Source organism: Balaenoptera ricei, chromosome 15 (genome assembly GCF_028023285.1).
Source record: "Balaenoptera ricei isolate mBalRic1 chromosome 15, mBalRic1.hap2, whole genome shotgun sequence".
Lineage (NCBI taxonomy): Eukaryota > Metazoa > Chordata > Mammalia > Artiodactyla > Balaenopteridae > Balaenoptera > Balaenoptera ricei.
The window spans coordinates 41,058,781-41,081,773 of NC_082653.1; the positions used below are offsets into that span (position 1 = coordinate 41,058,781).

Sequence of the window (22,993 nt, forward strand, 5' to 3'; positions counted from 1 at the left end):
CAGACATCTGTCAATTGTTCTTTCATTAAGCTCCCTTGGTCACCCATACATACCTCAGTGCCATCCATTTGCTGCCCAGATTCAGATGGATACACCCTAGTACTGTGATGTTTATCCTGGGGAGAATAGTAACATGTAAGCACGTTCTCTATCGTGCCCCCACTTTCATGACCATCCCCAAAAGAAAGCCCCTGAGAAACTTGCTCTTCTCTTTCCTTGAAGCTCAGCTAACTGAGTTCTAGTGGAAGAATGATCTTTGTTGAGAAAAAAACTAGTAGGTGCTTTGTTTCTCTAAGGTCAGAGTAGGAAATTGTATGGGGGAAGGGAGGTAATAAAATGGTTGAAAGCGGGGGGGGGGGGGGGGTGTGCCCTCTGCCATCTGACACTTGGCCTTCTGCCCTCCCCAGTAAAAGGAGAAATCCACAAAAAGTCCTGCTCACAAACCATTCTTCTCCATACTTATTTCAGCTTGTTAGTGCATTGGACCGGTATCTATTGATAGATAGGGATCTTTTAGAGAAAATGAAAGAAGAATATGTGGTGATTGTTAAAGATTCAGTAGACGGTGAGTTGTGGAATCATAATTAGAAGTATGGATCATTTTACTTCCTGACGCTGCACTCTTTCACTCCTAGAGAATTTCCCACTTTCTACCTGGCATTTTATATGTAAGCATTTCTTAACTTCCCCACTGGAGTCTGAAGTCCTTCAAGACAAAACCTTCTCCAAATATGATTTTCATAATGTTAAAAATGTCTCATATAAAATGAATACATGTCAAAGGTTTATTTAACTAATTAGTGAGGGAACTAGGGACATGCTAATTCTAGTTCAGAGCATGTGAGGAACAGATATTTATAAAATCAGTGAGGAAAATCATGACAAAGTAAATTTGCGAGTTAGAAGCAAAACTGGTTAATGTCCTATAGGGCAATAAAACAGTAAGCTTTGAGTTATTGTTTCTTTTTCTCCCAGTTTTATTGAAATGTAATTGATATATAACATTGCATAAGTTCCAGGTGTACAACATAATGATTTGATATATGATATTTTTTTTAATTAATTTATTTATTTGGTTGTGCTGGGTCTTAGTTGTTGCATGTGGGCTCCTTAGTTGTGGCATGCGAACTCTTAGTTGCGGCATGCATGTGGGATCTAGTTCCCTGGCCAGGGATTGAACCCAGGCCCCCTACATTGGGAGCGCAGAGTCTTAGCCACTGCGCCACCAGGGAAGTCCCGATATATGATATATTTTGAATGATTAGCACAGTACGTTTAATTAACATCCATCACTTCACATACTTTCAATTTTTTTCCCTTGTGATGCGAACTTTTAATGAGTTATTTTTTCTACCAGACCAAAAAAAAAAATTTATATGTCTACAGGGTGAAAATCTCCAAGTTAGCATGTAACTTTTAGCCTAGGCCCTAAGCAATAGTAAACAATAAGTGAAACAAAGGTCCATTCTCCTAGAAAAGTAGGACAAGCCTGTCATACTATGCCCTGCTATGAACTAATCAACTTGCAATCATCCTGTTGCTTTATTTCCAAGTTTTGGATCATTTCTCTTAACAAGGTATATGCTGTTCAACTGTCTCATCCCAGCAAGGCACCTGGCACAAAGTATTGTGTTGGTCAAAACATCCGTTTGGTTTTTTCCATAAGATGGCTCTGGTACCGTTTAGTTATCTTTAACTTCATTCGAAACAATTTTGTTAGATTGTATTGTGACAGCTGTCATATTAGCGTGCATTTAAAAAAAAAACTTACCAAAAGTGGTGAATTTTTGTGTAGCCATTTTAATATTGAAGATGGGGAAAAAAAGCAACATTTTCAGCATATTATGCTTTATTATTTCAAGAAAGGTAAAAACACAACTGAAACACAAAAAAAAGATTTGTGCAGTGTATGGAGAAGGTGCTGTGACTGATCAAACATGTCAAAAGTGGTTTGCAAAGTTTCGTGCTAGAGATTTCTCGCTGGATGAGGCTCCATGGTCAGGTAGACCAGTTGAAGTTGATAGAGATCAAATTGAGACATTAATTGAGAACAATCAACGTTACACCACGCGGGAGATAGCCGACATACTCAAAATATCCAAATCAAGAGTTAAAAATCATTTGCGCCAGCTTGGTTATGTTCATTGCTTTGATGTTTGGGTTCCACATAAGTTAAGCAAAAAAAACCTTCTTGACCGTATTTCCGCATGCAATTCTCTACTGAAACATAACGAAAACGTTCCGTTTTTAAAACAAATTGTGATAGGCGATGAAAAGCGGATACTGTACAATAATGTGGAATGGAAGAGATCGTGGGGCAAGCAAAATGAACCACCATCAACCACACCAAAGGCCAGTCTTCATCCAAAGAAGGTGATGTTGTATATATGGTGGGATTGGAAGGAAGTCCTCTATTATGAGCTCCTTCCAGAAAACCAAACGATTAATTCTAACAAGTACTGCTTCCAATTAGACCAAGTGAAAGCAGCACTTGATGAAAAGCGTCCGGAATTAGTCAACAGAAAACACATAATCTTCCATCAGGATAACGCAAGACCGCATGTTTCTTTGATGACCAGGCAAAAACTGTTACAGCTTGGCTGGGAAGTTCTGATTCATCTGCCATATTCACCGGACATTGCACCTTCAGTTTACATTTATTTAGGTCTTTACAAAATTCTTTTAATGGAAAAAAATTCAATTCCCTGGAAGACTGTAAAAGGCACCTGGAACAGTTCTTTGCTCAAAAAGATAAAAAGTTTTGGGAAGATGGAATTTTGAAGTTGCCTGAAAAATGGCAGAAGGTAGTCGAACAAAACAGTGAATACGTTGTTCAATAATGTCCTTGGTGAAAATGTAGAACGTGTCTTTTATTTTTACTTAAAAACTGAAGGAACTTTTTGGCCAACCCATAGATGCCCAGAAAGTGTTTGTTGAGTGAATCTATAAACAGAACAAAACTCCATCCATTTATCGAGAAAGATTAGCCAAGCTAAGTCCAGGGCCCACAATCACATCAGCTGCCAGCTTTCCAAGCAGGGATCAAACAGTTTCCCTGGAGGAGAACAGAACAGGAGTCCAAATAAAAACAATCTGTATGGACAGGTGGGAAAGGTCCTGGTGGTGTACAGCTTTCTCTTCACCCCAGGCTATAGTTGGTCTATGATGGCTCTATAATTGTTTTATAGTGTCAGTAGGGTTTCCCTAATAAATGAGCATTACTAGTTTCTGAGAACCAACAAAGCCATACAGGTGCATCATGAATGTGTGAGGGAGAATTGTTAAGTCTCAGCTCCGAATCTTTGAAACACTGACCTTGGAGCTGTTAACAGAGCAGCACATGTAAATGATGGAAGCAGTAGGCAGGGGGATGTTTTCCAACGGATTTGACCCAGCTTTGAGTCAGCAGGTAGAAGGATGGGAGAAAGAAGGAAGCGTGCTCGACATTGAAGATAGTATTTGCACTTCATGCATTTAGAACCATCACATTTTTGTTTAATTTCCCCACCCTCAGTTTGATGTTTTTAGCATTTGGTATCAGGTTTTTTTCTTTAATTGTTTGAAAACATTTTCTCCAGGACAAGTGTCTCTTGAGGCTTCCATTCCTAGGAGGTCAGAACTAGATGGATTGAGAGGTTTTCTCTAGTTCCCATCCTATGTCACCACACCCATTTTACAGAAGAAATAACTGAGGTCCTGTTATCAGTTAGCTTTTGCTAACTGATATCAGTTAGCTTTTGCCATGTAACAAACCACTCTGAATTCATTAGCTTAAAAGCACAAATGTTTATCATTTCTCACGATTCCATGGGTCAGCTGGGTGGCTTTCCTAGTCTGGACTGGCTCAGCTGGGGCCAGATGGTCTAGGATGGTCTCCATTTGAGTGACTGGTCATTGGCAGGCTGTTCAGTCTGGGGTAGATCGTCTCTGTTCCACATGTCTGTCCTCATCCCACAGGCTAGCCCAGACCTTGAGATTGAAAAGAGCAATTAAAAAAAAAATTAAAAAAAAAAAAAAGCAAGCTCCAAGACACACTTATCTCTGCTTATCCATCAGCCAAAGTAAGTCACATGACCAGATGCAAAGACAGTGTAGGAGACAACTACCCAATGCATAGATATTTACAGAAAGAGAATCTGTGGACGTTTTTACAAACCCTACCAATCTAGGTGCAAAGGTACAGGAACTTGCCTAAGCTTATAAAACTAGGTAAGGGCAATGCGCAGACATAGACCGGGCCTCATACCTCCTAGCCTAGGACCCTTCCTCAACACCATGAGCCCTTCTCTAGGATTCCAAGGTTAAGGTCCAGTTCCCTTTAAAACCTAGTTTAGCGGTACTTGGAGCAGAAAGATTTGTGGTAGGTTTCAGTGATGGGTCTTAACTTTGGGTGTTGAGAGAAATCCATCTTCTTAATTAAAACAATAAGCTGGGCAAGGGTCCCCAAGGCCACCACCCCCACCCCCAGGCCAGTCTGAACTCTGCCAGTCTTTGCCCTTCAACTTGCTTTCCAGGTTCTGCCTCGTGACAGCGGACGCCACCCTTGACTTGGCCTTGGGTGCCCCCCAGGCCATGTGCAGAGGCGCAGAATCACTGCAGGGGGCATTCACCTTCGGGGTCTCCTTGTCCTGGGAGACAAGGAGAGTCCCCAGGAGTCCTCCAAGGGAGGAGACAAGAAGTCCTCCAAGGGAGGACTTAGATAGTTGGGCCATTTAGGCACGCTAATAATTTGGTACCTCTTCAAACTGGGCCCCAGAAAAGGATCTGGATAGCTACCGCTCTGTTTTCCTTCCCAGATATGGAGAAAGCACAATTTGAAAAATCCACAATAATCCACACTCATTAAATATTTGCTCAAAGTTTGACTTAGAGGGGAGGCTGAGCTCCACGTGGCTGAAGCCCCCTGGTGGCCACCCTTGACCTGTTCCTTATAGCCCTGAGCAAGTTAGTGCTGCCCTCAAATTCAAATACCCCTCTCAGCAGACAAAATCTTCCCTCAGCTTACTGGGGAGCAGGTTTGTCTCACACCCCAAGAGAATTTATACAAGCGTCCCTTCTAGGCAGTTCCACCATTTGCCCGGAGAAGGAGTCTGGAAAATATAATTTCTCCATCCCCCTCCGTTGGCAGAGATGGTTTAGATGATGGCTGAAGGTTTCTTTAGCCAAATTGGCTTTCCAGCCTTGAACTCTACTTCTCACATGTTTTCTTAGACTTAAAAGAATAATTTGCGTCTCGTTTCTGTTCATTCTTTAGCCTAACAGGACATAAAGGAAATGGGGCCTGGGTGGTTCTCACTCTGTTTTCTTGGCCAGCAGTGGAGAAAGTACAACTTGAAAAATCACCAATAATCCGCACATTTTCAAGATCAAAGCTGTTTACAGAAGTATCCGAGACGAGCTAGTGGGGCGTTGACTTCCATTTTGTCAGCCGGCCCCAAGAGACTTCGATCAAGAAGAAAGCACAGGGGTGGGAGACCCACACCAGCGGCCCCTTCCCCTGTGGAGCCAGCTCCCTGCCCAAGTGCAAGGAGTCAGCCATTCTTCATTCCTTCCAAAGCATCGCCTGAGATCATAAGTAAGGTCACTCCCAAGCCCTAGAGTAAACAGCCTTCTGATACATTCTGCCCCCATAACAGAAGATTCCTCAGCTATTAGTCAGACTTTCAACAGAGGGCTCCATTCCCAACCAAGATGAAACACTCCTGCATTCTTGAAACACGATGTGCCTATGTCACTAGCTGCCAGGATTGTCTTCAGGATCCGACAGCAAAGATTGAAGCACAGTTCTGGCCACTTCCCTCTGCCAGGAATTTGTATTTTCCTGCAAAGGGGCATTGCATGTTCATGCTTGCCATAAAATAGAGCCACGGATATTTGCTCTGTTCCTGCTGCCTGAAGGGGTGTGATTACCATCACACACCAGTAGAGAGAAAAGAAGGTAGCTGACCTCACCATCGGTGTGTTCAACAGTGCGGGGACCTCCCCATGGATCCTGGTTCCTCCTCTCCAACGCTGCACTGAATAAGCCTCCACCACCCCTGCTTCCGTTCCTGTGATCACCATCTCTCTGCCATCTTCCCAAGCCCTAAGAACGAGCGCACCCCCTGAGAAAGCAGGTTTTCCCGTCTGAAATTCACATTGTTCATTCTCCTGGTTTTCTCTTCCTGGGAGCGCTTGCTCCCTAGCAATGTGTAAAGATAATCAGAGTACCCTTTTATTCTTTTTTTCTCCCCAAACAGGGAAATTTTTGCTCTTCCCTTTGAAATACCACCCATGGCATTCTTGAACCTATTTTTAGACGTGTGGAAATATTCCAGACAAAAATCGATGCCCGACACAGATAAAGCCCCAAGTGTGTTTATCATGGGGAGAAGAATATCGAGTGTTTTAATGTGGAAGGAGTGTGGCCATATGGCTGGGTGCAGCATGGCTGCCTTTAATCTGGAAAAAGGAAACAAGCATTGTCGATAATAATATGCAGATGTCCAGCCCCAAATGAGGACATATTGCTAATTAGCTATATTGTTAATATATTTTAAGGAGAGAGGCTGCAGTGACGTTAATTATAATCTTTGTTGTTTGTTGTTCAAAGTCTATGAGACCAAAAGCATTGCTAATAATATCTTCTTTAATATCCTCAATAGAAAATTCTTGGATTTTTTTTTCTTTAGAATCCCACATAAAAGCCACATTAGGGGTAATGAGGCCTGTAGCCTGAGCCTAATTAAAACAAAACCTAACTAGGCCCGTGGCCATCATTATCATCAACTAGTACTTATTGGGTGCCCCCCAAGCTTGTGGAATTGGAGGGTGTGGGGTTTGAGATTGTAGATACGGCCTGTTCTTTGCCCTCCAGAAATTTGCCATCCCTTCTGCCTCCAAGAAGTCTGCCTTGTTGTGTTAATCTGGGAGTAGTTACCACAGCCTTAAAAAAAAAAAAAAAAAGCACTAAAACTGTCCAAGCCAGCCACAATTTGGTACTAGCTTGTGCCTCTTCTGGAGGTTCTGGAAGTGGTCACATCAGCCCGGTTTTTCATACTCCAGCCTTTGGTTGATGTTTGCGGAATAGGGCAGGTGGCTGGCTGCAGACTTGGGACAATGACACTTAGCACGCTTCTTCCAAAGGTGGACCCATCGCCCGTTTTCACACCTTGATTGTCCCCCTCGAGCTGATCGCCCTAATTTCCCCTGTGACTTGGTTGTCCCAAGAACCCCTCCCTCTCTCTCGCTCCTATGTCAAATGACCAGCTGGCAACTCTGTCCACTGTGACCATGCTGACCTTGATGTGGCCGTGGTGGTCCACCTTGGTCACAAGGACAACCAAAATGAGCGAGTCCACGCTGCAGGGGCTAAGGGCATTTGCTGGGCATCCTTGGTCTTGGGCCAGGGATGTCCTGGGGAGAAAGGACATGAATGACAAAGTGCCTGGGCTTGTTATCTTAGAAACTGTACCCGGTCTGCAGATGAGAGGTTTTCTCTTCTCAGCTCATCTTCACAGAGCTTTCCCAGGGGCATCCAGGGCCAGCCGATGAGAGCCAGGGAGGCGATCCCCACACATAAAGCTTAGCAAGCCTCCAGATGACCCAGAGAATGCCACTGGGGAAGTGGGGACCTAATGGAAAAGTCACAGTACACTAGGATAGAAAGCTTTCTGACCGAAGGCTGGTGGGTCCAGACGTCTGGGTTTGGGCCTAGCACTTGTATTATTTGCTCAGTGATCGCTTTACTAAGACAGCAGACTGGCACTGAGCCTAACACCCACTCCGTCCCAGCTCTGATAGCCTTTGGGCCTCTGCGCCAGGCCCTGGGAGGTCTCAGGGAGTCTGCACCCACCGTATCCTTTGCCAGGATCGCAGTGTTCGCTGGCCCATCTCCCCCTCTGCTCTGTGCTCTTCACCTGCTTCACGGGCTTCATTTTACCTGTGTTTTTCAATCTCAGTTCAAACTTTATTTCCTTAGACAAAACTCTACTTCTTTTTAATACAAAGGTTCAAAGTAAGGAGTTTTATAATCCCTACCTCGAATGGGGGTGATGGTTTTTCTGGCTTTCTCTCTTTTATGAGTATCATCATAGGCTCATGGAATGTCATAGATGCAATGTATGGCAGTCAACGGCAACCTTTTTGTTTTAACGCCCAAATTGTCTAATCCTGGTGCGGGGTGGGCCCTTCAATCTGGCTCCCGTGTTCTTTCAAGAGGACACCATTAATCACTGAAGTCTTCCTTGCTTTCTGACACAGCAAAATATCCCAAACTCACCTTTACTTCCCTGCCCAAGCTCTGGAATCAGCCATTTGTCCAAGGAGCTCTGGACTCTTTGAGGGCAAAGTCCTTGAACTTTAATGATAGTATTTTTGGATAAATTAAAGGAAATATTACATTACCCAGTGAGTAATAGATTTGAGAAATGTAAGGTATAGATGCTGAAACAATAGAAGATTCTATACGTATGCAGAGAAGGGGGTAGAGGGCAGATTTGGAAAAGGATGTTATGAAAATTAGCAACAGAGCTGAGCTGGCTGCCATTGTGAAGGTCATGGTGATGATTCACTATATGCCCTGTTGGTACCTCCTTCAGCTGAGGATGGTACCCAATCTTGAGTCACTTTGCTGAACAGGGCTTTTCCCTTTTTATTGGTGGTCACGGCTCTCAAATTAGAATCATACAGGGAACATTGCTACTAGGGCTGCAGTATTGTCAATATTACTGTTTGTATCAAGGGTACAAGAAGTTCAGAGGTCATCATTCCAGGACTAGTATGAAGGCTCTACCATGCTATCGGGGACCCCGGCTCCTCTATCTTTCCATTCAACCACCTTTAGCATACATCTTCAACCTCTTGCCAGTGGCATCATTTCACTTCCAACACTACTATCCACACTTCAGCCAGGAGAAAATGGAAGACAGAAAAGAGGCAAAAGGCAAACTGACTCTGCCTTCTGTCCAATAGTACCATCAGGCACCTTCCACTTACATCTCATTGGGTAGAACCGTGTCACATGGTCATCCCTAGCTGCAGTGGATGCTAGGACATGTAGTTTTAGCCAGGCACGTTGCCACCTGAAATAAACACTGAGTAAAAAAAAAAAGTGGGGAATGGATATTGGGGAGGAAACTGCAATATCTGCCACAATAATATTGCCATCTAAGGCAAAACACCAGGCTGCATGAGCATGGAGCCTATTTTATAATTTTATTATTATTGTTAACAGTTTACAATATTATTACTTTATTCCTATTTTAAATAAGAATAAGTTGTAAAATAACGGAGGGGCAGGAGCTATGCCCAAAGATGGGGAGCATTAAGCAGCAGCTGGATAATTTGGCCACTATAGGTCACCTTCCTTGACAGTGGAACACTGCATGCATATAAACTACTAGCTAGCTTTAGTTCTTCTACCTCTCTTTATTAGTAGTCACAGCTCACAGATTAGAGAAAACGTTGCTCCTGGAGCTGCAGCATTGTCACAGATTGAAAGTCAACTCAAAGGCACATTGTGGGTAAAGAAATATTTTTCCAAACTGAGCAGATGCCCTCATGTCACTTGAATTTAAACAAAATGAATCCTGCAGCACCTTGGAAAGAATGGTGATATTTCTTTTCTTCAATCCCTGGACTGTCCAAAGCTCACGTCTTCAGAGAAGAATGTCTGCTTTTCTGAATAACATACAAACTGTTTAAATCTTCATTTTGAGATCCATCCTTCCTGAGAATCTTTACTCTGCTAGAATAATTAAGTGGAACTCTTGGTGAGTGAGCTTGGTCCATCAACCAAGACCTCCAGTGGGGCCTCTACAAGGAAGCTGTACAGTGGGTCTTTGAGGAAGGATGAAGAAGAGGCATTTTCCTGCCTTGTTAGCAGACCCTGTCTACTGTCTCCCGCTCCAGATTTAAATTCTTGATTACCAAAATAATGGTTACTCCCTGAATCTGGTCATTGATTGAATAAAGTGGAGCTTCATTTTATATGATTCACTGTAATGCACCCTCCCCCTACCGTAGAGCTTCCAGTTTCTGAACAGTTTGGGAGCATACCACGGTTTGGAGGGAGCCAAGGTTTCCAGATAAATATGTTTTGGTAAAAATGCAAGAATAATTCAGATATTCAGAGATTGTGATTAGCATTTTTTATTTTTCCCATTCTCATCTTCCAAATGTTGTTTGAGGGGCTGGGGGATGAGGATCGGGGAAAGATGGAGAAATGCCACAGTTGTGTGCATAATTCAAGCCAAAACGTACTTTAGTCCCCGTCTTCGCGGCAGAGACACTTGAGGCCTGAATCGTCCAGCCCAGTTGCCCTAACTCTACATTTCTCTTTTCAAGTGTAGTCACAACCCACCCTAAGTTCTCTTGACCATCCTGCTGGGACAGCATGGGAGTCTCCTTATTGTCTGCTTTGTTTTACATGGAGGATTATTGAGCCACAGAGAGTTTAAGGGGTTTTCTTGGTCCCTGTCTAAGCCAGGATCACTCTGGGGTGGTGTATCTCCTCTCAGGAAAAATTCCAGAGTCAGATCAAGAAACCCATCAGATTCAGTCCTTGTTTTTTCAGCCATCTAAGTGAAATGCCAAATAAGCAGCACAGATACCTTTCCTATCTCTTCTTCTAAAATACAAGTTTTTCTGGAATTCCCTGACAGTCCAGTGGTTGGGACTCTTCACTTCCACTGCAGGGGACATGGGTTCAATCCCTGGTTGGGGAACTAAGATCCCACATGCCATGCAGCGTGGCCAAAAAAAAAAAAAAGGACCAAATATAAAATAAAATATAAGTTTTCATAGTAGAAAGAGTACTTCATCACAGGGAAAAGTAAAAAGAGCTCCATTTTTAACACAGTTAAACAGTATGTCCCAGTTGCTACAATGAAGTGAGGGCTGGATTTGCAGGGGGTCCCTCAAGCCATGGACAAGCAAATCCTGGGTCCCTTCTGAGACTTAGATTCCCAAAAAGCTGTGCAAGAAATTCTCCATGAGAAGTCAACTGTCCTTACTAACACTGTTGAGGATCCAGGGAGAAAAACAAGGGAACAGTTGCATTCAGTTATCTTCCCCTGGGCTATGATAGAGAGGTCTTATGTTGAGGAAAGAATTAGCATGTGTCTCTCTCTCTCTCTCACTCTCTCTCTCTCTCTCTCTCTCTCTCTCTCTCTCTCTCTCTCTCTCTCTCTCCATGTGCTGGATAATACAATCTCAGCATAATACATTTGACCTCTTTTGCACTGAGCAGTGCCTGGGGATGGCAGGGCAACTCCCCCTAGGACGATGTGCCAGGAGATGAAAACATGGCAGAAAGGTGACAGGAGAAGTGAACAAAGACACTGCCCCTGGCCACATCTCCTGAACAAAGAGGCAGGGCAAGCAAAGACATGATGAAGAGCAGCCCGCTTCCCCTGCCGTAACTGCACATGTTAAAGAAGAGACAGCAGACATGCTTCTTTCTAACTCAGCCTCTTCTTGGCCTCTGGGAACATTCACAAACATGGTCTCTGCACAAGCGAGTTTATTCCTCGAAGTCCCATGTCTATTTAAAGAGAGAAAAATCCATCCCCGCAGGTCAGCTCTCTAATAAGATCATTACCCACTGCATGTGTTTCATCCTCAGGCCATTCTTGACCTTGGGTACTCAGAGTCGGGAGTGTTTTGATACCAGGTGTAACCCTTTGACTGGGTCAAAGACACTGCTGTGAGAGGGGGCAGGGTGTGTGTGTGGAGGCAATGTGCTGGAATATTCACTCCAAAACCCCCAAACATGCCCAAGAATAACAAGAACATTAACCACTGACCCAAACACTGGTGAAATTCTATCTCCACATCTCCCTCCACCAGTAAATGTGAAAATGCTATCCCTGAAGGGATGGAGGAAACATCCAACAAGAGGTCCATGAAGAATGAGAGCAGAAGAAGGGCTGGTGTGAGAAAGAAGTCCAGCAACTACTACAGTCTTCAGTCACTGGAAAAAATTTCCCCTAGTGACAACTAAACACAGACATTTTTCGCTAGTTTGGAAAAACAACAGACTTGGACTTTTCTTTCCGGGATAAAGACATTCAATTTCAGAATGCCTTTTTGTCACTTTTTCTTGGCCTGTCTCCACCTCTTCATCCCCATCTTGGGTCGTTCTCCCTTCCTTCATTCCATCCCAGCCTCACTGCCCTTCTCTGTGTTTCTCAAATGAGACAAGCCATCCCTATCTCAGGACTGTCTTACTTGCTGTTCCCTCTGCTAGAATGTTCTTACCCCAGATAATTACAGGTGTTCACGTTTCACTTCAGATGTCACCTTCTCAGGAAGGTCTTCCCCAGCTACCTATCTAATGTTGCCCTGACCACTCTCTGTCATTTTCTTCTTCCTTTTCTTCTTAACAATCACCATTCTCTGACCTGATCTTACTTATGTGTGTATTTATTGTTTATTTCCCCCAACTAGACGTACTCTCTAAGAGAATAGGACCCGTGTCTGTCTTGTTCATGGCTTTCCTGTGCCTAGCATGTGGTTGACACTTGCTGATTGTGTGGATGAATGGATGGATAAATGGATGGAAGGATGGATGAGTAGATGAATGAAAGAACTGAAGGAAGGAGGAAGGGAAGTTAAATAGGTTAGTGAGTGGATGGATGAAAAAATGGATGGATGGATGGATGGATGGATGGATGGATGGATGGATAGAAATAATCAATGATTTGGCTAAAGTATTTTACCCAGTTTGGTCAGATCATCTGCTGACCCACACCAAAGGAACAAACACTGGATACTGGGGCTATAACTCAAGCCAGAGTGGTTAATCAATTGAAGCTGTGATAAGGAAACCATAATTTGATTCCAGTTCTAAATGAGCACCTAGTCTCCTTCAAATTAGCACTTTTTGTTGATATGCTTTGATGTTTGATTAATATCCCATCACACATTAGCCCTCAGAAAATTCCCAAGTAGCAGGCTAGGAAAATTTCCTGATGATTTAGCTTTTTGAAGATAGAAAAACTAAGCCATGGAAGGAAAACAAGTTGGGAATACCATCCTGGCTTAATTCCAGCCCCTGGAATTGTCCTTGTCCTGAATTTTTAAGGGTGGCATTTCTAAATCATGCTTCTCCTATTTATTTGTTCATTTACTTGTTTGTTTGTTTTAGAATAACCTCAACATGGAAAGTGCCTCGACATCGGAAACCAGCTCTCCTCTCTCCAAAGAAACATCAGGGGAGCATTCGGACCACCAGGCTGCACACCAACCATTCCCCAGACAGCAATTCCAGCAAGAGTCTGGGCCCCCTTCATTGCAAAGAGATGGCCCCAGATCCTTTCTCCTTGATCTACCAAACTTTCCAGATCTTTCCAAAGCTGATATCAATGGGCAGAATCCAAATATCCAGGTAATGCTTAGCAACTGAAAGGTGAAAGAAGATGAAACAGCCCATGTCTTTGTTTCCTGATCTGATTCCAAAGCAACTGCTGCCTTACCTCAGTTTTCTCTTTGACCCCTTAGTGAATCCTGCTGACAAGCATGTTATCTCTATAAGAGCAGTGTTGTATTTCATCTGTGTAACACCCTGGATTGTGAGATGCAGCATTATTTTATCAACCACTGAAAAAAGAAAACAGTGCTAATTAGAGTATGACACACCAATGATTATAAGATACTTCCTGATTTCAGAGCTGTTGAAATGTAAAAACAGGGACTTCCCTGCAGGCCCAGTGGTTAAGACTTTGCCTTCCAATACAGGGTGTGCGGGTTCAATCCCTGGTCAGGGAGCTAAAATCCCACATGCCTCACAGCCAAAAAAACAAAACATAAAATAGAAGCAATACTGTAACAAATTCAATAAAGACTTTAAAAATGGTCCACATCAAAAAAAAAAAAAAAAAGAAATGTCAAAACAAAACAAAATAATATGCCCTGAAATTGATGAAATATGTTAGCTATAGGGAAAGGCCAGTCAGACATATGAGTAGATGAGGCAGATCATAGTGTGATTTCTAAGATGCTCAGGAAGACACGGTCTCTTAAATGTCTCTCTAGCTTGCCTTAGACACCAGAAATCCCTTTAGGCACTGACAACACTTCAGTTGCTCTAAAGTGTAAATGACTGATAAAAAATTTTTGATAAGAGGAAGGGAGGTGATATCAGAAGTTCCTAGGAGAGAGAGGAATACATATCACTAAGATGGGATGGGGTGAAGCTGAAGGAAATGGGAGGTTAGGAAAGAGGTACCTGGAACTGAAAATAAGAACTCTCATCTGCACTGAAATAGCACAATTTACTTTACACAGTAAAGGTGGATCCGATTTGACTCTCCCAATACCCGCATGGAGCCCACGTCATTCCTTCAATATTATCAGTAATGCAACTGACTCTCAGGAAGTTCCCATTTGGTTTTCCCAAGGCCACATGGCTAGTAAACAGTAGTTGGGGCTCAAATCCAGTCTCTCAGGCTCCCCAAAATACTCACCCTACCATTTTGTGTTTCAAAAACAAAAACTCCTCATTTTGAATTTTGCTTGTGCCTCCCACTGTTTCTTCCCGGAGACGGTACCCATGGCGGCTGAGGGCACCTCGTCCCCCTGGGCAGCCTGGCCCTGTACAGCCCGAGTCCTCCAGTGCCTGCTTCCATACTTTTAAGTTTATCCTCAACTCTTGTCATTGGAGGAAGGGCAGCTTGTCCTTATTCTTTCTCTGCATCAAATTCCAATTAGCTTCCATGGCAGAAAGTTCCTGAACCTGACCTTGGAACAATGGATCCATAATTAGGTTAGTGGTCTCTCTCTCAAGACTAACGCTGTCTGCGTGACACCCTTTTAGATCAGATTTCCTTGGCCAGAGTTGTTTTGCTCCTAACACCAGTGTTGTTGTGACTACTGAATGTCCCTGAGAATACGCCTCAGTGCCATGTTAGCTTCTGGGAAGTTAAGAAATGCAAGGTGTTCTCCCTCCAGGAAATGACATAGGTGTAAAGATCCCGGCTACCACCCAAGACAGTGCCAGAAGGATTGTGGAGACAGAGGCAGAAAAAGCGCTGCGTTCCATGGAGGACAGACCTGAATAGATGGGACATTTGGGAAGATTAGGGCAGGGCAGCGTTGAGGGTACATAAGTGAAAAATGTTTCAGAGGTCACTCTTTGACAACCCATGTGCTGAAATCACTGCATGGACCAATTAATATTTCCAATAGGTCTTGTACTGTTCTAATTGATTTATGGGGAAAACGGGCCTTTCAATCCATTGCCCTCTCTCTGGGAACTGGCCACATGGCTCTCTGATAAAGAACAAAGGATCCACTTGGGGGAGGTGCAGACTGGCAAAAACAGGCACAGACATCTCCTTACTGTTGCTCAAAGAGGCTCCCCATCACGCCTTCATTGACAGGAAGTGATTTTTCCTTGTTGATAGATTTTACCATTCTAGGACTAAACCACCCTTATCCCAAGGATGCTTAGATCATGCCCACAACAATTTTAGGTTTGCTGTAGCTTGCATTCTTTTTTCAGAGATGGGAAATGTCGTTGTGGGGCTTAATGCTGAGCTATTAATGTAATCGATTTAAGAGTTACTAATATAAACTTACAAGAAAAGACCTGGATACAGGGAACTGGAAGGCTGCAGTCCCCTCATTAGAAATTTACTAAGCGCATGGAGCTCCACCTAGAACCGAATTTCTAACAAAATTTCTCAGGATCCCCTTTCTCTCTCCCAGATAAATCCATCCATCAGGAAGTCCTCAGACCCCACTTGGGCCTTTTTAAAACATTAACCTGACTGTCAGGGAAGAACAGTGGTGCAAAAGTGGTTGGGATCCTCAGATCTGGGGAACCCAAATGACTTTTCCATAAAAAGAAAAGGGCAACCATGAAGCGATGGATTTGTGCACGAGCTCAGTAAAGCCCCCGAGCTCGCAATCCATTTTTCATCAGAATAAGCTGTGTTGTCTAGCCAGACGCGAAGTGAAGAGTGCTTTGGAACAGTTCCGCTGGGCTTCCTGAGGGATGAGAGGGTGGTTGGAGTTTATGGGTGTGGAGAGAACTATAAGGTGAGACAAGGGAACAGAGGATAAGTGGAGGATGAGTTATGAGATCACCACACTTGAGACTCTCCAACAAAGCCTCTTGGACTTTTATAAAACGCAGCTTCCCCTTGTGCCGTCACAAAGGATGGCAGTGGAGATGGGACAAATGGAAATCATTCGTCCTTGTCCCCTCTGAGCCCACAGCCACCTGTTTGTATAGACTTCTAACAGGTGCAAAGGAATCCCCACTTTGTCTTCACTCTGTCTCAGCACCGCCCCAGCACATACAAGATGTTTGCCTCCAGGAGCTGCTTCGGAAAGGGATGCTTTGGAGCACAAGGCAGGAAGGGGACCAGGCCACTCCTATGAGGTCCCTGTATGTTTCTTGAGTTACCCTTTGGACAGAAGAAATCACTATACCTCTCAAGAGTATAGGTTTCCCCGTAGCTCCAAATATCAGGGTTTCTGGCAAAACGGACTCGAAACGAATGAGGTTCCAACCCAGATGCCATCAGAATCAAAGACCAGGCCAGTGCTGTCCTGTTGCCCGCCGGCCAGTTGGTTCATCCCATTTCTGCCTTGCACAAGCCCTGTGTCTGTTAACCTTCCACAGGCAGTCTTGGGGGGTAGGGCAGCCTATGTTTTTTCGATCTGATGATGGAACACTGAACTGCATTCCTGTCCTTTCTCTTTCTGGAAGATTGTGAAAGGGGAGCGTTAGTGACTCAGAAAGATGCTCAAAGAAAGAATGACGCAGCTGCTACCCCTGGGAGCCCCAGCCCTAGGTCTGAGTGTGAGTGTGTGTGAGGGCATGTACATACACACAAACTCACACACACACACATGCAGCACTGGCCGCTGTAGCCTCATGCCCCACTGCACTTGAGTAAACCAGCTCCCCGGTGGTCCTTTAAAAGATGAGGTACTTTCTAAAAGAGGGTGATGATTTTCACATTGTCAGCCCTCGCCCCTTCCTCAGAGCTCTGGTCTTTTGTTGAAATCCACTGGTTTGACACAGGGCCGATTCAGCCAAGCAGACAGTCCCACCGGTCACCCCGGGCCATCCAAGCATTGTCTCTCCCTGGGGAGCGGACTGAAAACAGGTGAAGGCATATCAGTGGGTCGGCTTCCGCTGCCGGGGCCCCTGGCCTGGTCTCCCCCCATCCCCTGGCAACCTGCCCCTCACCCCCACCTAGCCAGCCCTCACTGGAGCCGGGAGCTGCCCAGGAATCTGATACCCCTCTCTCTGAACTTCCCCCAGCCACCCTGTGTCTGCAAGCATTTCCCACGCTCCAAGGCTGGGGGCTGCTGTCCCCCGCCCCTGCCAAACCGCCCACACCTTTCCAAAGTGACAATGCTGAGCTCTTGGGCCTCTTGACTTTTAGGAAGGGAAATCCTTTAAAAAGCCCAGCTTTTTAGAGCTTGTTTTTTTTTTAAACCCCTGAAGCCAGGTGGCCTCTGTCCCAAGTGGATTGGGCTCTCCATTTGAAGACTGGCTTCAGGCTGTGGAAGTGAGTGAGGGGGAAAAAAAAAAAAAACAATGCACAAAAGAGAAAGAAATAGCCTCCAACTCCTGAACCCAATCTCCATATTAAATTTAAAACAAAACTAGAAGTTGGGGGTTTTGGCAACGAATAAATAAATAAATAAATCACTCAGGAAAGAAAGTAAGTCTCCCAGGAGAAGTTCAACTTGACCTTCAGTATCCTTGGCTAAGTTTCTGGTCTGCAGCTGATGGTCAGATAGCAAAGACAAAAGTCTCTAAAATAAACTCATTATTAGGCTCACTGCATCAATTCAGGACCACAGTGGCTATTCACCACCAAACAGTTCTCTTTTCTGGGTCAATCTGAGATCTGTATTCATTTCAACCAATGTATTTATTTCTTTTCTTCCATTGAGGGAGACTCAAAAATAGTCATCTAAAGACCTTTTTTTTCCCCTCGCACAGACTTATTTACACGGCCGTAGACCTCTTGATACAATCAGATGAGTTGGCCAGGGCTGCAGGTGTTGTACGTGCTTCTACTTCTGATTTCCCCTCCTCTGTTTTTCCTAAAATCCTTTTGGAATGGCAGGCCTGGCCAAGTAAGAACCAAGAAATCTCTGTGCCCAAGAGACGGGCCCACACACTCCAGGGGACAAGCCGGTATTGTTCAGATTCTCATGGGGGCCCTGCAGTCCCTATCATGAGCTAGAGTACACCAACCTGCCCTTGGGCTCTGGTACCACTTTTTGTTGACCAGGCTTGGCCTCTATGGCTGCATGCAGGTTCCTCAACCACTCTATGCCTCAGTTTCCTTGTCTATACAATGGGAATGATAACACAACCTGTGAGTAGTACCTCTGCAGTACAATACTCTGTAGTAGTAGGGTTGTTGTGAGGATTACATGAAATCCTCCATGTGAAGCACTCAGCACAGAGACAGGAATATGGGAAGGTTCCCCAGACTGGTGGATGCTGGTTGGTGATGTCAGTGGGCGTGAAGATGACAGAGGAAACGTATAAAATAATTAAGAATCAGGAGTTTTGAGTCCAGCTCTCCACCTTCCTTGCTGTTCACCTCAGGAACGTGAATTCTCTAGGGCAGTTTCTATGCCTGAAATGTGGGTTTAACTTGTGTAGAACAAGCAATGATATTTGAACGAGCACGCTGCAAATCTCAAAGCATTAACCACATTTACTGGAGCTGCCAGAGTTGTTTTTAGAGCATCATTGGGTCTGAGAGGGAGGGATTATATATCTTCCTAGTCCTTTGTGTTCTTTCTTCAGCAATTGTCAAGGAAGAAGGGGTACATAATCGGGGGTCTAACCCTTTGCTGGAGACTGTCGTCCTGTCCCCGGATGCTCTGTGCTTTTGAGGAATCATTTCACCTCCCAGGCCTCATTTTCCTCTCTGGGAAATAAATACAAACCCAAATCTGCCTAGTCACCATAGCTCTCAAGGCTTAGAGGACCAAGTTAGAAGCTTCTAGAAGATTCTCCTGAGTTCAGAAGGTCAAGGCTTCTGTATTCCCAGTGTCATTAGTTTGTTAATCAGTTAGACTAAGAATTGTGTTAGTTTCCCAGTGGAAAGTGCTTTTCAGAGCAAGAGTAAAGAGTTTGTTTCTAATAAATGTTTAAACTCTCAAGAGGAAGAAAGAAACAGGTAATATTGCAAAGGATTTTATCCTCCTTTGCTAATTTTGGATGGAACTCTCCAAATTGGCACCTATTCTAGACTCTCTTTCTTAGAGCTGACAAGATTCTGCCAGAAGTTGGAGTTGGGTCTTTTGGAAAAGTTCCCTTTCTTTTACTATCTTGATTCATGGTACAGAAAAGTCCAGAAGAAACCAATGTACTAAGGATGCTTCAATTCTGTGTATTAAGGATGCAAAAGCATGGTAAGATCTATCAGCTTGGAAATCTGCTGTGCTCACTACCACACCTTCAGCTCATCACACCTATTATTGTTCAAGACATTTTTAGGAACAGATTCTTTGATGCTCAAGAACATGTAAATACAATAAGAGCAACAGGAAACATAAAACTAATCTGCACCATTCGAGAAGTCATGATCGTGCTCATTAAGTCTTTTTAATTGGATGCCTATGAAATTTCAGGCTCAAGATTACATTTCTTCATTTGATGTCTGTATGAGGTTTCCATATTCTTAACTGCAGGGAAGGGTGGATCCTAAGGTTTGTGTGTTTTTTGTTTTCTTTTTTTTTTTTTTAATTCAGTTGGAGCAGTGGCTAAAAATGAAAGGGGAAAAAGAAACCTCTAAACTGATGAGATTTAGTCATCAATATAGTTTTTGGAGTAAATTCATATTTTGCTACTCATTGCCTGGCCAGGCAACAAATCTATTTTGTTTGGATCTGAGCAGTAGTTTGCGGGGGGAAAAAAATCATACTGACGGTAATAGCTTAAAACATGAAATTGTTTTGATTCCCAGCTTGGAGAAATTGCAGGGCACGTTTTGTTTAGGCAATCCCTTTGACTCCAGTCTGGATACAAATGGAATACCAAAACTGTCCAGCCCATTCCCCCTTATCTCTTACCCAGAGTCTGATTTCATTACCATAATTGCAGGCTTGCCTGGCTCTTGGCAGCTTCTCCCCTCCAAAACCCTTAATAGCCTTGCAGACGATTGTTGCGGCTCAGTTGTTCTGTCTGCAGGCACAGGGGGCCTGGACTGCAGAGGAGAAAGGTTATTTCTTCAAAGGCTCGGCATCACCGCGTCACTGCCCAGCTCGGGTCTGCGCAGCCCAGCTGTGTGTTTCTTCCGCATTGCCCTTACAGCGCTGCGTGTGGGTCCAGGTCCCCATCCCTTTCCAACAACCATCCCTCCAGCAAACAGCAATGATACAGGGCAAATGATGTAATTCATTCTTTTCTTTTTTCCTTTTCGGGGATTACTAAATGTTCCATAATTATTTACAAATATGCAAGGGATGCTTATGAGACTGGGGTAATGGTGGTGGCATGGAAGCAAGCCAGTGGTGCCCTTCTAGGCATTCCACACCAGAGGAAGAGATGCACTCGGCCTGCCACGGCCCAAGTATACTCCGGGATGGAAGGCCACACCCTTAACTTTGTGTCTGGGCCACACCCTTAACTTTGTGTCTGGACCACACAAGGCCACAGCCAAGGCCCACCATGAGCTGGGCAACTTCTTTTCAATGTCAAAGCAAGTAGAATTCAAACCTTCCCATTCCTAAAACAAAAGGAAGGGTCTGTTTGTCTCAGGGATTGGCACAACCTGGTGCAATGTGGCAGAGTGTGTCAGCAAATCTCTCAGATGTCCGGTTAGGGCAAAACTGGAAAAGCATCTGCCCAGTACATCTTGCGCTGATTACTTGGAGCGCATGTTTCTGATTCATTTGCACATAACATAACAGGGGGTGTTGCAAGAGCTATGCGATGGCCAAAGGAACCCAAGGAGTCTTTTATTATGTTTTTTAAACAAGTTTCTCTATGTTGATTGTCTCTCGGAGCCAAGAAGCTGCATTCTTTCAGCCCCGTGACTTCCAAACTAGGCTCCATAAATCCAAGAGCAAGTTCTGACCTTGACTCTGGGACTATCTGCTCTGACCCTGAGGGTCAGTTAAGGAGTACGTGCTGGGTCTGGACTAGGGGATGAGTGAAACTCACAGCTGTGACATCCTGGACCTTGAGGACCTTGTGCTCACATCTCTACACGACTTGTGGCATCCAGTCCCACCAGCATCAGTGGCCTCTTTGCTCACTTGGTCACAGGAGGGGACACTACCTCGGTGACTGACTTTTGGAGAGGCAGTATGGCAAAGTCGGTAAGAGCATGGGCTCTGGAGCTAGACTACCCATGGCTGCCAGTTACTAGCTGTGTGACCTTAGGCAAGTTGTTAACTTCTCTGTGTGCCAGTTTCCCTGTCTATAAGAAGCTGTCTAGCAACCACTCCAAAACTTAATAGCTTAAAGCAACAACCACTGGATTGCTCACGGTCCAGTGGGTCAGGAGCTTGAGCAGGGCTCAGCCGGGATAGCTCATCTCTGTTCCACGTGGTATCAGCTAGGGTGACCCAGCTGGGCTGGAGGATCCAAAATGGCCCCCCACACAAGACCAGGGCCTCAGAGCTGGCTGGTGACTGAGAGGACTCTTTGATCTCCTCTGTGTGCCCTGCCTCTTCACATGGTGGCTCTGGGAGCAGTGGTCTAGGCTGGGCTTCTGTACATAATGGTAGGAACATTCCAAGAGAATGAAAATGGAAATTGCAAGACCTGGTAAGGCTTGTCACATTGTCACACCTAACACATTCTACTGGATACAGTGAGTCACAAGGCCAACCCAGACTGACTGAAAGGGAGGGGAAACAAACTCCACCTCTTGATGAGAGGGGTGGCACACACATACCAGAATGGGAGGAATTGCTGGGGACATCTTTGGAGATCAGCAGCCACAGAGGGCCAATCAATAGAACCAACTTTATAAGGCTGTTCTGAGGATTAAATAAATTAATATATGTAGAGCCTTTAAAACAGTCCCTGGTGCAGAGTTAGTACTCAGCAAGTGTTCAGTTTTCTTATAATTATTCTTGTGCCACTTCAAGAACATACACGGTACGTGTTTACTCCTTGAGTTAAAGACTTCCCAGCAACATAGTCGTCAGTAAATCAGGGACCCTAGTGATGCATTGCTTCCTCCCAACCCGAGACCCGTGTGCATCAGTTCCTTTGGGCGTCCCTGGAGGTTTTCCATTCTGTGTCACCGTGCAGCCTCAGCTTTCCTTTGTGAGGGATGCACATTTCCCTCCGTCCTCTCAGACTGTCTTCCAAGGGTCACCCGGCTTAGAGGCTGTTGACTCCTCATTGACCCTGGCCTGTTCTGAATTCTTCAGGTCACCATAGAGGTGGTGGACGGTCCTGACTCTGAAGCAGATAAAGATCAGCATCCGGAGAATAAGCCCAGCTGGTCAGTCCCATCCCCCGACTGGCGGGCCTGGTGGCAGAGGTCCTTGTCCTTGGCAAGGGCCAACGGCGGGGACCAGGACTACAAGTACGACAGTACCTCAGACGACAGCAACTTCCTCAACCCCCCTGGGGGGTGGGACCGTCCGGCCCCAGGCCACCGGACTTTTGAATCCACAGAGCAGCCAGAATATGGTGAGTCTACCACCCAGTAATATAAAATTGGTGGGGAGAATAAATGAGACGATGAGGCCCAGCGGACGTGGAGCCAAACAAAACCCCGTTTACAGTGTGTGGCTTTGGGTCTTCAATGAGGCAGACCTCATACAGACTCTGTCCGCTCTGTCCACAGAAGCCCCGAGAGGCCCCCAAAGCCACATTTTTCTAGAAAGACTATAATTTTAAAATAATACCAATTATCCTAGGAGAGAATTTTTTTTTTCAGTTAGGGGTCTTAGAGGTTCTGCCTTATTTTTCCCCAAAATTTTCTTTTCTTTTTTCCCAAAATGACAAAATCACCGAGTTCACTTCCTCATATGTTTGACTGTAAAAATTCATACTAAA

General features: G+C 44.6%; 2 protein-coding genes across 4 annotated transcripts in view; one reads left to right on the forward strand and one right to left on the reverse strand.

Moving 5' to 3' along the window:
* Nucleotides 1-22,993, forward strand: part of ISM1 (isthmin 1) — a 77,657-nt gene that overhangs the window by 36,624 nt on the left and 18,040 nt on the right. For both annotated transcript variants that reach the window (XM_059897544.1, XM_059897545.1), the window contains exons 2-3: nucleotides 13,130-13,369; nucleotides 22,360-22,624. In XM_059897544.1, the coding sequence (XP_059753527.1) occupies nucleotides 13,130-13,369; nucleotides 22,360-22,624 (505 nt within the window). The remainder of the gene's footprint in view (nucleotides 1-13,129; nucleotides 13,370-22,359; nucleotides 22,625-22,993) is intronic.
* The window catches only part of TASP1 (taspase 1), a 371,502-nt gene continuing 352,360 nt past the window's right edge, over nucleotides 3,852-22,993 (reverse strand). The window contains exon 14 of one of the 2 annotated variants that reach the window (XM_059897552.1): nucleotides 3,852-3,969. In XM_059897552.1, coding sequence (XP_059753535.1) covers nucleotides 3,864-3,969 — 106 coding nt within the window. In that variant the 3' untranslated portion in view covers nucleotides 3,852-3,863. The remainder of the gene's footprint in view (nucleotides 3,970-22,993) is intronic. The other variant, XM_059897550.1, reaches the window with a different exon arrangement.